This window comes from Mytilus californianus, unplaced genomic scaffold (assembly GCF_021869535.1).
Source record: "Mytilus californianus isolate M0D057914Y unplaced genomic scaffold, xbMytCali1.0.p SCAF_7, whole genome shotgun sequence".
NCBI classification, from domain to species: domain Eukaryota; kingdom Metazoa; phylum Mollusca; class Bivalvia; order Mytilida; family Mytilidae; genus Mytilus; species Mytilus californianus.
This window is the reverse complement of record NW_026262723.1, coordinates 77,630,441-77,645,682: the sequence shown is the minus strand read 5'-3', so window position 1 is coordinate 77,645,682 and position 15,242 is coordinate 77,630,441. Positions and strand designations below refer to the sequence as shown.

The 15,242-nt window shown below is 33.5% G+C and overlaps 1 protein-coding gene across 8 annotated transcripts in view; it reads right to left on the bottom strand.

The window, feature by feature from the left end:
- Positions 1-15,242, bottom strand: part of LOC127709023 (SUN domain-containing protein 1-like) — a 58,672-nt gene that overhangs the window by 3,619 nt on the left and 39,811 nt on the right. For all 8 annotated transcript variants that reach the window (XM_052214298.1, XM_052214299.1, XM_052214304.1 and 5 more), the window contains 9 exons: positions 14,801-14,992; positions 9,922-9,990; positions 9,432-9,475; positions 8,087-8,282; positions 5,797-5,994; positions 4,219-4,303; positions 3,600-3,715; positions 3,047-3,214; positions 2,097-2,189 (listed from right to left, as the gene is read on the bottom strand). In XM_052214298.1, the coding sequence (XP_052070258.1) occupies positions 2,097-2,189; positions 3,047-3,214; positions 3,600-3,715; positions 4,219-4,303; positions 5,797-5,994; positions 8,087-8,282; positions 9,432-9,475; positions 9,922-9,990; positions 14,801-14,992 (1,161 nt within the window). The remainder of the gene's footprint in view (positions 1-2,096; positions 2,190-3,046; positions 3,215-3,599; positions 3,716-4,218; positions 4,304-5,796; positions 5,995-8,086; positions 8,283-9,431; positions 9,476-9,921; positions 9,991-14,800; positions 14,993-15,242) is intronic.

The window sequence follows — 15,242 nt, the reverse complement described above, 5'->3', positions numbered from 1 at the left end:
TTAATACCCAACAGAGCAAAACAAATTGATCATGTGTATGTCTGGCACATATAACCATTTGTAGCATCTTTAATGTAAGTGTTAGAATGTCTACCCCCTTAATTTCCTTTATATTAACATGATATTTTAGTTTTAAATTATTAGAAAAATTTAAAAACTGCAAAGAATTTGGCCAGTCCCCCTTATCCTAAAGGAACATATTTTTGAAAAATATGAATGGACTGTTTAATAATAAACTCTGTAAAAGAATTTTTCTGGTGATTTTTAGTTACCAATATTTAAATGACAAAAAATAACTTTACAAATTAACCCCTTCCCCTTTACACCCTTTTCCCAATTAAATTGGTGTAGATTGAATTATATATACCAAGTTTAACTATTTATAGGCTCTCCTATATCAGCTGTTTATTTTAAATGTCTATAAATATCCAGACAGGGTTGTCTGTTATTTAGGTGTTTCCCCAAGTATTTTTCCCGCCAAAAGTGATAATGTGACATGTTTGTCAACAAAAGAAAACATGTGGTCAAGGAATTCATTTAATTTCTGGATTATACTGCTTTTAATAATTTAGTTTGGATTTATATGCATTTCATTTAAGGTAGTCAAGCATTTGTATTTAAAAAAAAAGTTTGCAAACAATTTTTACTTTTCAATTTGACAAAACTGGGTCATGATCGTTCATTGGCTTGTTCAACCAAGCCAGACAAAGTAAATTATAAATCAATCAGCTGTCAAAAATATTGATCTACGCATCACAAAGATTTTTCGACATCGACTTCGGTTTAGTTTCTTGTCAAAACAATGTCGAATTATAAATCTTCTAGGCAAAACGATGTGTTTGGGACTGAGGGGATACAATCAGGACGCGTCCCAGGGACTCACGGGTTTCAAAAATGAGGCGTCCAGCTCGATTTCCATGCGTCCAAGACACGTATACGCGTCTAAACGAGAACCCTGAACATACGGGGTATCTGGGCTCCAGATAAAAGGACAGGGAACCAGTCTACCATGCCGGCAAGTACGCAAGTTTGTACCCGATCTGGTCGTATCCGGATCCGGTCGTACCCGAGATATTTAAAAAAAAAAATTTCAAATTTTTTTGAGTCGGCGGCTATTTTCTCAGTCGGTCGGGGAGTGGGGAAACAAACTTAATTTAATTTTGGCCTTATCAGAAATACGTTTACAAATATGATTTGATGAAAAAATTAAAAAGGTGAAAATGAAACATCGTCATAACCTCATTGTTTGAACTAGAGACATGTCTCTGTTTGAACTAGTACACGTGTGCGCATGTGCACAGATGTGAAATTTAATTATGCATCCTAATTTCTTCAAAAAATGCTTAAATTGTCATTGATACCTTTTTCTCACGTTTATTTCGAATATTTTCTTGAAGAAATAACGTAGTAGGAGCTACTTCCACTCATTCATGCTTTGCAAACGTACACGGAATTTACGTATCCATCTCTGGTCCATGTTATACCATTGTCAAGATAACATCCGGTATTAGATTTAAAAACGAAAGTAAAGTTTTTGACAACGTTATTTTGCACAAATAAAGAGTCTAAGGCAAATATAAGTACGCTGATGTAATTTATTGTTGCACACTTCAAATGATGCACTGCCAATTTAACAGTTTACGTCAGAACTTCGAATTTGAATCAAAGAAAGTTTAATATCGTTTTTTTTATGTCAATCATTGGGATGGCCAACTCTGCAACTGATTACCATAATTGCCTTTTGTTTATTTAGTCTTAAGGGATTAAAATCGGGATAATATATAAAATGTCCGGCTGACTGAAAATAATTTTGGAAGCCCTGCTTTATTTTCATATTTAAACACTAAATTTAAAAAGTTTCCAAGCATAATAAATCAATAAAAAAACATCCTAAAGATGTTAAAACACAAAACTGAAAATATATTTTAAATTTTGTCTAAAACATTTGTTCAAGGCCTTTAATTTTTTTCTAGTAAATAGGACATAGAGCACCATGCCCTGCTCACACTATCACATTTCCATGTTCAGGGAACCACAAATCAGGGTCAAAATTTGGAATATATTTATAAGTTCACATCATAGAAGTATTGTCATACCTGTACAGGGAAAAATTGGAGTGGTTTTCCATCTTCATTGTATGTATAATTTCCTAGAAGTGTACCTTCTGTGTCACATTCTCTGGCTAAACCCTAAAACATTGAATTATGTTTGAGACAATAAAAATTTGCTTATGATCGGTGATTAAAATTTCCATAATGTTTATGGGATTAAATTAACAGAAAATATAAAACATATGATTAAGAAAATTGTCTATTGTTCAAGATCACATGTTGATCTCTAGTTTGTGTGTAATGTATTGTTGTGTTTCTGTCTCATCATATGAATCTGACTGATATGTACCTTTTCATCTATACAAGATGTTTCTTAACAGCATTATTGACATGCAATTTTTAATCTACATTATACATATCTTAACAGCATTAAACTAATGCTATTATTGACATGTATTGTTTCATAACTACAATAATCCGGTTAACTCCCTTAGCTCTACAACAATTTGGGAATCACAATTTCTACCATTTCTATTATAGTGTTGTAACTTTTACCACATGATAATTCTTCTAGAGACATCATTCCTTAATCTATATCAATGAATCATAAAATTTATTTAATTTTTAAACAGCAAGATAAAAGAAAAGAACACAATACATATGTACATGAGTGCGTTTTATACACACCAAAAGACAGTACATTGTACAAACCTAAATTAAAAAATACAAAATTAGGAGTGTAACGAAAGGCTTTGTACTATTATATACTATGAGTCATCCATTTGCAGATAATGTAATCCATGTTGTTTAGATTTTTTATCAATGATGTACCCTTTCTAAATGTATTAATATCTATATAGAAGAATATATATAAATATACTGGATATTTTCCCAAATTTGTTTGCATCATAACATGTTTGTATTTTTAACAGGAAGTTTTTTAAACTTTGACTAATTGAATTATTAATTCAAATTATGAAAAAAAAAAAACCTACCAGGACATTAAAATCTTTAGGAGCACTTGTAATTTTACCATCAGGTGTTACAGATTTCGGTATATGTTCTAATGTAAAGGCTGTTGGTTTTATCACAGTAGACAACTCTATCACTAAATATCCCTGAGATCCTTGGAAAGCCCAACAAGATCCTGGATAAATTTCTGGCTGAAAATGCATTATAAGAAATATAAGGTTGAAATTACTGAAGTTTTCCAAGCATGCATATTATGCAGATCTAAGATGAAAATATGTTTACAATTTTTTTATTATTTAAAGGCAATATGACCTACTGGAAGCTCGGCTATTAAATAATGGTTTAATACATGTCTTGGAACAATATTTCTACATATAAAGAATGCATATTTTGCTGTCGGGGATGTAAAAATAGCTGTTGTGCCAATAAAACACGGAATATTAAATATAAAGCCATACTTTGGAAGATCACTATGTTCTCTGCAAATAAAAGAACTCTATTTATAGAAAAATATGTATTTGTGAAATTTTCATGTTTTAATGTACCAGTTTCAATCAAGATTCTGTACAATCTTACCTGAATGACAGTCCTTGGTGAGTTAGAAACATACCAGAGTGGTATGCCTAGTATACTGTACTGAGCTGTTTTACGATGGTATGTTTGAGAACATCTGGTACTGACTACACTTCCTCCTATGAAATTGTCAAAAGTTTCAAAATTTCATGTAAACAATTTTTGAAAATAAAATTAATTATATTAAGTGTTCACCCAGTAAGTGTTGTTTTGATTGCACTACAATATACCAGTCTGATAAGACAGGCTTTATAAAACTAATGAATGTTAAATTTTCCAATTCATTTTCCAATTCAAATGTTTCTTTTGGATAGGTTGTATTATTCTAGACACAAGGGTACTAGTCTGCTTTGTACTGGTGACTTATCAATGTAATTTGTCCTATTCATTAATATTGTTTGAAATAACAAAAAACTTAAGACTCCAAAGGAACATATGACAGAACAGACAAATTATTTGTAGGTTTCTTATTCTATATATTCAGTATTTACCTTTACTTTTCAACAACAACTCCCTTATAATACTGTATGTTAACTCATTTTTCTCAAATATAGATAGAAATAAGCAATTTGAGTGCACATACAGGTTTAAACAAATCACAAGCACAAACAGAAATACATACCTGCAGATTCCAAAGCAAAATCGGGCAAAGCTAGTCTATCAGCACTGTACTTCAACAAAGCTGCCTCTACTATTCTTTGAACAACCTGCAGAAAAAGTTCAAATTATTGCCATAAAGTTATTATTTCAAAAAAATACCTATCAAATAAAAGAATAGAGTTCCAATGTCCCCCTGCCTTGCACATATTTCATCTATCCAAGGTACAAGGGCAATAACTTTTTTTTGTTCTTTAAAACTTTTTATAAATATCTTAGAGAAATGAAGGCTTCAGAGCAAATGCAATGCTATTTCTGTTATAATTTGTATTTCCAAGGGGCATAACTCGTTAAAAATATTTTATCATCACTTATTTTAGAAAGTGTCAGACATTGCTGATATAAACCTTTGGTATAAGTTTCATAAAGTTATAACAATGCAATTTTCCAGATAATCAAATTTCCAAGGGGCATAACTCATTTTAAAATAATTGATCGGCATTGATTTTCGAACTTGTAAAAGACATTGATAATATAAACCTATGATATAAATTTCATTTACACAAGGGGCATAACTCTTTAAAAATAATTGATCAGCACAGATTTTCGAACTCATCAAAAACATTGCTGATATAAACCTATGATATAAGTTATATAAAATTCTGGCAAGAATTGTAAACATGAGAGCACTAACAATGCAATTTTCCATATAATTAATGTTTCCAAGGGGCATAACTCTTTTAGAAATAATTGATCAGCACTAATTTTCAAACTTGTCCAAGACACTGCTGATATAAACCTATGATATAAGTTTCATAAAAATATGGCAAGTATTGCACACATGAGAGCACTAACGATGCAATTTTCCATATAATTAATGTTTCCAAGGGGCATAACTCTTTTAAAAATAATTGATCTGCACTGATTTTCAAATACATCTTAGACATTTCTTATATAAACCTATGATATAAGTTTCATAATAATTTGGCAAGAACTGTACACGTGAAAGTGCTAACAAGATCGGACCGACGCCCAGTATTTCTTTGTCCCCTGCAACGCATTGTGCAGGGGACAATAAGCAGCACTGTTTAAAAACAAGGATCTGATAAAGCTCTGCATTATCATCACCATATCAAATACAAGAAGAATGTCTCTGAGGACACGAATGCCCCCATTCAAGCTTTGCAATTTTCAATGTTAAAAAGGGGCATAACTCTAGAACGGTAAATGACTCACAGCCTAAATTCGAAATCTGTCTCGAGTTTTCGTTCTTAGCATTGTGTACAAGTTTCATAAAATTTGCATTAGGCTAACTTAAGATAAGTGTGTGGAAATGAAAAATGGGAAAGATGGAAGGACGATCAAGTGTAACACTTAATGCCCCAGTTGGCTGACGACGAGGCATAATAAAACATGGAAAATCTTTTTGTTACTAACTTCAGGTTTTTGGTTTGTTTTTTCTTCTAGTTTTGAACAATCTTATATTGGTTCATTTGTATTTTTCAGAGTTAAGTATGGGGTCCATTTCGCTGAACTAGTATACATTATTGTTTAGGGGCCAGCTGAAGCCCATTCTCTAATTTATTGTTATGATGTAATTTACCTGTTCTGATAAACCTCCCTCTCCAAGAATTACTTGTGTCTTCTGTTGTTTTTCTATTTCTAACATGACCATCTTGGTAATCTCCTGACCAAACTTAGCCAGATGATCAGTTAGATCTTGTCGACTGACATACTGGGTATGGAACCATTTAGTGAATGAATCTTGGTCATCTATACCAGTCATTTTACCTGCCATCAACTAAAGGAATATCAATCAAAATATCAGTACACATATTTTGAGACTCTTGACAGTAAAAAATTCCTTGCATAACATATGTTAACATCACAAAAGGCAATCAAGTTTTCTGACTTACAAATCTAATGACTTTAAATTCAATACATAATGGAAAGCTTTTCATTAAAGCCCCCCCTCCCCCCCCCCCCCCCCCCAAATAATTAGAATTTAATTTTTGCTTGGTAGAATACTACAACAAGCACATAATTGCAATGGTTAGTCTGGCAATTGTCTTTTGTTGAAAATTAACAAGAATTAATGCATTAGCTAAATTATGAAAATAAATATTTAAATATATTATGATTTTTTTCCCACCAATACATGTAGTTAAAAGAACTAGGATGTATGTATATGAGACACCGAAAAGAAATACTAGAAAGTAGCCTAATATATGGTAAACAACTCCAGGAGAACCCAAATTATATATCTACCCCTATCATCTCTGGGGGCCCCGCTGTAAATAACGTGTGGTAAAAAAATTGTATCTTTACCATAGGACATGGGGTTGTCAACTGAAACCAAAGTTTTTGACCTTGACCTTTGACCTAGGAAGTTGTACATACATTATGACACACCCTCTGGTGTTGGTTACTATACATGTCAAGTATAAACTTTGAAATCATAACGGTTCTCAAGATATAGAATGGACAAGATCTTTACCATAGGACATGGGGTTGTTAACTGAAACCAAAGTTTTTGACCTTGACCTTTGACCTAGGAAGTTGTACATACATTATGACACACCCTCTGGTGTTGGTTAGTATACATGTCAAGTATAAACTTTGAAATCATAACGGTTCTCAAGATATAGAGTGGACACGATCTTTACCATAGGACATGGGGTTGTCAACTGAAACCAAAGTTTTTGACCTTGAACTTTGACCTAGGAAGTTGTATAAACATTATGACACACCCTCTGGTGTTGGTTAATATACATGTCAAGTATAAAGTATGAAATTATAACGGTTCTCTAGATATAGAGCGGACACAATTTGTTACGGATGGACGGACGGACAGACAGACAGACAATGGACAGACAGACTGATTACTATAGGGCGGGGCCTTAATTATTAGAAACAAAAATAAAAACTATTCTGACAAGTGCATGTAAATTACATATACCTAATTCAGGCTTGTATAGTACGCGGTTTTATTCTCCAAAATTAAAGCTGCCAGACAGGGGTGCAGATTATAGAGTACGATAGGCAAGAAATAAGAGAAAAACTCAATTTCGCGAGGTTTGTTTACCGTTCCGTCATGTTTGTTATTGAAATTGTAGAGGGCTCCCTTTTATCATTTTCAAAAACTAATATTTTACCAAACCAATATTAATGTGTAATTTTAATTCAAAATCCATTATATAGTGATTAATTTCAAAATTAAATGTTGCATTACAAATTCGTTTGTTTTCACAGCATTGTATTACATAAACTTGAAACCGCTTGTATTTAACGGAATAAAAAAAGTGTATAAGTCAGCCGCGAGCCAGCTTATGCATGATGTATAAACTACAAAACGTAATCGGTTATTCGTTCTGTTTTGGTGATGCATACTGACACATGTGTTTTGTTTTAGCTTGAGATCCTTTAAATATTAATATGATGGATATGTTAAACAGAATTTTACTAAAGGATGGAACTGATTTACTTTCAAAATTGTATTCTAGTGTTATCTATTAAGTTAGTATTTCTGGCATACTATCAGCCTATTTATTTTCGATTTACATGTGCTATTCTTACTTCCGGTTACAACTTTCTCAATTGTTTTTTTGTGATTTTGACTTATTTTAACACCCCTGAAATTTTCTAGAATCATTTAAAAGCATTTTTGACTTCTTCTTGATGATGGAGAACAGGGTTTAGGAAAATACCACAAACGATCGCATAGGATTTGATACAACCTGAATTTCAAGAAACGTTTCCGACCAGTTTCAAATTTTTTTTTTTACCTGAATTCTCGTAGCCAGAAGGGGGGGTGCAGACTTTGTACCAGTGCGAACTATACAAATCTGATTACGGTACATCTTGTTTGTTTAACTGTTTGTACTTTGACCTACCTGTTGTAATATCCTATTGACATGAGTTTGTATAGTCATGGCATAAAAACTATCATTTTTACAGCAGTTCTTCATCTGTAATTGAAGTGCCTCTTGTGATATTTTCACATTCCCCAAAGCAGACCTTAAATCTAATATTTCTTGTTGTAATTTTTGTATGTTTAAAACAGCTGCTGATGACTGTGTGCTTCCTTCACTGAAAATAATGTAAGTACTTATTAAAAACTTGCTTAAATACAAATTAATCATAATGCAGAATATTGTGGATTCATTTATTTTCGTGGGTACGTTTTTGTCGATTGCAAAAAAACTTGCCTTTTCGTGGATATGTAATTTCGTGGTTTTGCCAAAGTCTGCATGCAACCTGATAGAAAATTTGTAATTCGTTGAACATTTGAATTTGTGGTTCACCTGTACCCACGAAAACCATGAAAATTGGTATCCAACGAATAATAATGAATCCACAGTAGAAAGAATAAAATGTGTGTCTTCTTAAGAAGATGTATGTCACCTACTGTCTCCAAAAAATATATGTACAAATTGAAATGTCCATGTTTTTCTATAGAAAACCCCAAATAATCAGTCTGATCAAACTTAAAATAGAATGTGCACAAATTCATTTCCTGTAGTAGAATCTGCTATTTGGTAAATTCTGACCAGCTGTTTTTTTAAGAAATTGCAATTTAACAAAGAGTAACATGGAAGAAAGATGACTCAAATGCCCTCTATGTCACTACTGCTTCACTGTGCTGGGTTTCAACAATATAACAAAACATGATTTTTTAACTTTCATCTAGTGACAAAAATGGCTGTTGTCAACATTTCCCGCAGTCACTATTTTCCCCATGTCAAAATTTTCATGCCCCGACTGTAACGTATAATGTTGGCTGCAAGTACGTGCAAATATTCACCTATACAGGTTCAATTATTTATGGCTTTGATTTCTTACATATATTTCTGTTGGTTCTAAAAAACCAAAAGAAGTTCACTGATGATAGACCCTAATTGTTGTTAAACAGTTAATCAACTGACCGACCAAAACATCTGTTGATCATTTGGTCAAGCTTGACCCTATACAGATCAATATAAAACAGCTTCCAGATATTTCATTACAGTCAAGGTTTATAAAGTTTCATGTAAACAATAATTGATGTTCTGTTGTGCTTAGTATTGAAGTTAGAAAGGTTTTTTCAAAGGTTAATGATGAGCCAGGAAACCTTTATTAAAAAGGTTACATCTAGGTCTGGCTTCCCGACATTCATTGAAGGCCTGACATAAACTTGCAACTAATGATAGTCAAATGTTTCTTACTTTCAAATCCTTTGAATGAAGAATCTGAACTTACCTCTGAATATTCTGCATCTCTGATGACAATCTATTTTGTAAAATCTAAAATAATAAAATAAAAAGTTATACATTTAGATTGGTTGCTAACTGTTTTGTATTAAAGTATTGAAGTTTGAATTTTTTCCTAAAAATATTCATGCAAATGATATGGTGAATATTTAGAAATGTTTTATTTTGACACTTTCATCAGTGGATCCCAATTTTCAATGTGTTTTATAATCCATTTATACAGCAGATCCTTTATAGCAATTTTTGTCCCTAGGCCTGGCATATGGATAAAATGAGTTGTGTTATATAGGTTGACAAACCAAAATGACTTGAGGTCAACATAAAGCTTTCCAATTATAGCCAAGTGTCAATACCAAATGCTGTTGGACCTTGAGCAAGCAACATTCAACCAATCAATCAATACTAAATGTCAAGCAATAAATTATCTTGATTCTAACTAAAAGTTGTAAATGAAAAAGAAGTTGACAGCAGGTACTTACTGTAATGTTATCTAATATCTGTGAATTAATGAGATTTAATTTCTGGTTAAATTCATTACCCTGGCTCATCTACAAAAGAAGACAAAGATATAAATACACATTTCTATTTGTTACTTTAGTTTTTCCATTTTAAACAGCTCTCTGTTAAAAATAATTTCTTTAAACAAGACTGAAATTAAACTGTGAGCAGATGTCAATGCATCATTAAAAAAAAAGAATCTAAACCTTTTACCTTTGCAGCTTAGAAAGTTTCAATAACTGATTTCTTAAATGATATTTAATCTGTGATTCAAGCTGAGTGCACATCAAAATATTCCTACTTCTGATCTGTGTTGCAACCATTATTATGGATATACAAGAAGCTGTAATGAGGTACTGTTAACCTACATATGTTTCTAAAATTAAAAAAAAAATGCTCCTATAGCTTTTTCTGTTCATCAGATCTTGCAACACTGAGTAGAGGAGTTAATTTAAGTGATTGTGTTCATCGGGTGTATCAAGACTTAACTGAATGTTCACTGATGTAATAAATGTTGTTTATTGGCTTATGAACTAGAGGCTCTAAAGAGCCTGTGTCGCTCACCTTGGTCTATGTGCTGCAGTGCATATTAAACAAAGGACACTCTACAACATTAAAGACAAGAATAGAATTCATGACAAAATTCTGTTTTGGTGATGGTGACTTGTTTGTAGATCTTACTTTACTGAACATTCTTGCTGTTTACAGTTATCTCTATCTATAATGAACTTGGCCCAGTAGTTTCAGAGGATAAGATTTTTGTAAAAAAAAATTGTGAAAAATTGACTTTAAAGGACAATAACTCTTTATGCAGTCAATTGACAATTTTGGTCATGACTTATTTGTAGATCTTACTTTGCTGAACAATTTTGCTGTTTACAGTTTATCTCTATCTATTATAATATTCAAGAAAATAACCAATAAAATGCTCCGCTGGGCGCAGCTTGATACGACCGAAGAGGTCGAACCCTGAACAGTTGGGGCAAGTATGGACACAACATTCAAGCTTGATACAGCTCTGAATTTGGATTGTGATTAAATATTTGACACAGCATAGGTTTCTGACACAGAATGAATGTGGTCTAAGAACTTAAAAAATTTTAATTTACCTATTATGGTCCAATATCCAAAATCTAAATACATACACGGTTAGATTCAGCATATCAAAGAACCCTGAGAATTCAATTTTTGTTAAAATCAAACTAAGTTTAATTTTGGACCCTTTGGACCTTAATGTAGACCAATTTGAAAACTGGACCAAAAATTAAGAATCTAAATACATGGTTAGATTCAGCATATCAAAGAACCCCAATATTTCAATTTTTGATGAAATCAAACCTTATCATTATTATTTGCTTTTATATATAAATAAAAAATAACCAACTTAAAAATTTTAAAGAAAAAGAAAAAGGGAAAAAAGGGAAAAAAATCCCCCCCCCCAAATCTTTTGAACCCCCTTATGATTCATCACCCCCAAACTCAATCCCAGCCTTCCCTTTGTGGTATGGTAGCTTGCATTACAATTTCAGAGAGATCCATACACTTGAACACAAGTTATTGTCTGGAAACTGTAAAATTGCTTGTTTTTTGGCCCCTTTTTGGCCCCAAATTCCTAAACATTTAGGGCAATTACCCCCAAACTCAAACCCAGCTTTCCCTTTGTGATATGGAACCTTGTAGTACAATTTAATAAAGATCCATACACTTACACACAAGTTATTGTCCTGAAACTAGAAAAATGCTTGTTTTTTGCCCCTTTTTGGCCCCTAATTCCTAAAATTTTGAGGCAATTACCCCCAAAATCAATCCCAGCCTTCCCTTTGTGGTATGGTACCTTGCAGTACAATTTCAGAGAGATCCATACACTTGAACACAAGTTATTGTCTGGAAACTAGAAAAATGCTTATTTTTGGCCCCTTATTCCTAAATGTTTTGGGCAATTACCCCCAAACTCAATTCCACTTTTCCAGCTTTCCATTTGTAATATTGAACCTTGTAGTACAATTTCAGAAAGATCCATACACTTACACACAAGTTATTGTCATGAAACTAGAAAAATGCTTGTTTTTTGCCCCTTTTTTGCACCCTAATTCCTAAAATAATTCGGCAATTACCCCCAAAATTAATCCCAGCATTCCCTTTGTGATATGGAACCTTGTGGTACAATGTCAGAGAGATCCATACACTAACACACAAGTTATTGTCTGAAAGTTACAAAAATGCTTTTTTTTTGGCCCCTAATTCCTTAACTGTTGGTACCATAACCCCCAAAATCAATCCCAACCTTCCTTTTGTGATATTGAAACTTATGGTAAAATTTCATAGAGATTCATTCACTTAAACTTAAGTTATTGTGCTAAAACCAATGTGTCTTCGGACGTTGGGACGACGACGACGACTATGCCAACGTCGTTCCAATATATAATTTTGCGGTGGTATAAAAACTGCAAAATTTCCATAAAATGACCAATTCAGAGGCAGCAACCCAACAACAGAGCAGATAGATCTTGACCTGATGAACATTTTTACCCCATGTCAGATTTGCTCTAAATGCTTTAGTTTCAGAGATATAAGCTAACAAGAGTGCACACGCTGAAATGTCTCGCCTTCTTTACTAATCATTGATATTATGTTGATAGTCCTAAATATAAAGCTTTATTACAACTGTCACATAAACTTAACATTAACCAAGTAAACTAAACATTGACCAATGAACCATGAAAATGAGGTCAAGGTCAGATGAACCATGCTAGGCAGGCATGTACAGCTAACAATTCTTCCATACAACAAATAGAGTTGACCTATTGCTTATAGTTTAAGAAAAACAGACCAAAACACAAAAACTTAACACTGAGCAATGAACCTTGAAAATGAGGTCAAGGTCAAATAAAACCTGCGTGACTGCCAAATAGATCATAAAATATTTCCATACACCAAATATAGTTGAACTATTGCATATAGTATAAGAAAAACAGACCAAAACACAAAAACTTAACTATAACCACTGAACCATGAAAATGAGGTCAAGGTCAGATGACACCTGCCAGTTGGACATGTACACCTTACAGTCCTTCCATACACTGAATATACTAGACCTATTGCTTATAGTATCTGAGATATGGACTTGACCACCAAAACTTAACCTTGTTCATTGATCCATGAAATGAGGTCGAGGTCAAGTGAAAACTGTCTGACGGGCATGAGGACCTTGCAAGGTACGCACATACCAAATATAGTTGAACTATTGCACATAGTATTAGAAAAAAAGACCAAAACTCAAAAACTTAACTTTGACCACTGAACCATGAAAATGAGGTCAAGGTCAGATGACACCTGCCCGATAGACATGTACACCTTACAATCATTCCATACACCAAATATAGTAGACCTATGGCATACAGTATGAGAAAAACAGACCAAAACACAAAAACTTAACTATAACCACTGAACCATGAAAATGAGGTCAAGGTCAGATGACACCTGCCAGTTGGACATGTACACCTTACAGTCCTTCCATACACCGAATATACTAGACCTATTGCTTATAGTATCTGAGATATGGACTTGACCACAAAAACTTAACCTTGTTCATTGATCCATGAAATGAGGTCGAGGTCAAGTGAAAACTGTCTGACGGGCATGAGGACCTTGCAAGGTACGCACATACCAAATATAGTTGAACTATTGCACATAGTATTAGAAAAAAAGACCAAAACTCAAAAACTTAACTTTGACCACTGAACCATGAAAATGAGGTCAAGGTCAGATGACACCTGCCCGCTAGACATGTACACCTTACAATCATTCCATACACCAAATATAGTAGACCTATGGCATACAGTATAAGAAAAACAGACCAAAACACAAAAACTTAACTATAACCACTGAACCATGAAAATGAGGTCAAGGTCAGATGACACCTGCCAGTTGGACATGTACACATTACAGTCCTTCCATACACCGAATATACTAGACCTATTGCTTATAGTATCTGAGATATGGACTTGACCACGAAAACTTAACCTTGTTCACTGATCCATGAAATGAGGTCGAGGTCAAGTGAAAAATGTCTGACGAGCATGAGGACCTTGCAAGGTACGCACATACCAAATATAGTTATCTTATTACTTATAATAAGAGAGAATCTAACATTACAAAAAATCTGAACTTTTTTTTCAAGTAGTCACTGAACCATGAAAATGAGGTCAAGGACATTTGACATGTGACTGACGGAAACTTCGTAACATGAGGCATCCATATACAAAGTATGAAGCATCCAGACCTTCCACCTTCTAAAATATAAAGCTTTTAAGAAGTTAGCTAACGCCGCCGCCGCCGCCGCCGCCGTAGCCGCCGCCGCCGCCGCCGCCGCCGGATCGCTATCCCTATGTCGAGCTTTCTGCGACAAAAGTCGCAGGCTCGACAAAAACTGCATTTTACCCCCATGTTCTATTTTTAGCAATGGTGGCCATCTTGGTTGATGGGAGGGGTCATCGGATACATTTTTTTAAACTAGATATCCTAAGAATGATTTAGGCCAAGTTTGGTTTAATGTGGCCCAGTAGTTTCAGAGGAGAAGATTTTTGTAAAAGTTAACGGACGGACGACAGGCCAGGTGAGCTAATAAAAGGAGATGTGGGGTATTCAACATTACAACAACAACCCATTAATACAAGAAGACCAAAAGATTTCTAAAGTACAAAATACCATCACAATTGACAAATGTTTTTACATTCTGTCCAGCTATTAATTCTCTTTCAGTTGCATTGCTTACTTTTGATTCTATCCCCCATAGAGATAAAGGCCAAGCTGTAATTTTTTCTTGTGTAACATAGTACTTGCACATATATGTATACTTACAATGGCAGCTTTATGTTGATTCTGTTCCCCAGATATGTCCAGACGTAGCTGTGATACTTCCTGATGTAACATATTCTGTACAATAGCCTCGACATCAGCTCTGGACAATACATTCCTTTTATCCTGAAGCTGTACAATGATTCTCCTGACTTCAGCTTCCAAATGACCCATATTGATACTGGACCCCTCTGACTGAAAATATATGTTATCATCTTTCAGGTATACTTCAAAAATATTCTTTCCAACATGTTTAAGATGAACATACATAAGAGTAATAACAGGAAAACTGTTGAGGAAGTTTATCACCTTTTCAAAGTCAATAGAAATAATTAGTAAGATTTTACATGTTTTCCAAATTAGATGATACCTAAAGACATTTTTAGAGGCAATACTTAAAACATTGACTCGGAATATCAAATCTATTTTGTATGAGGTGGAAACA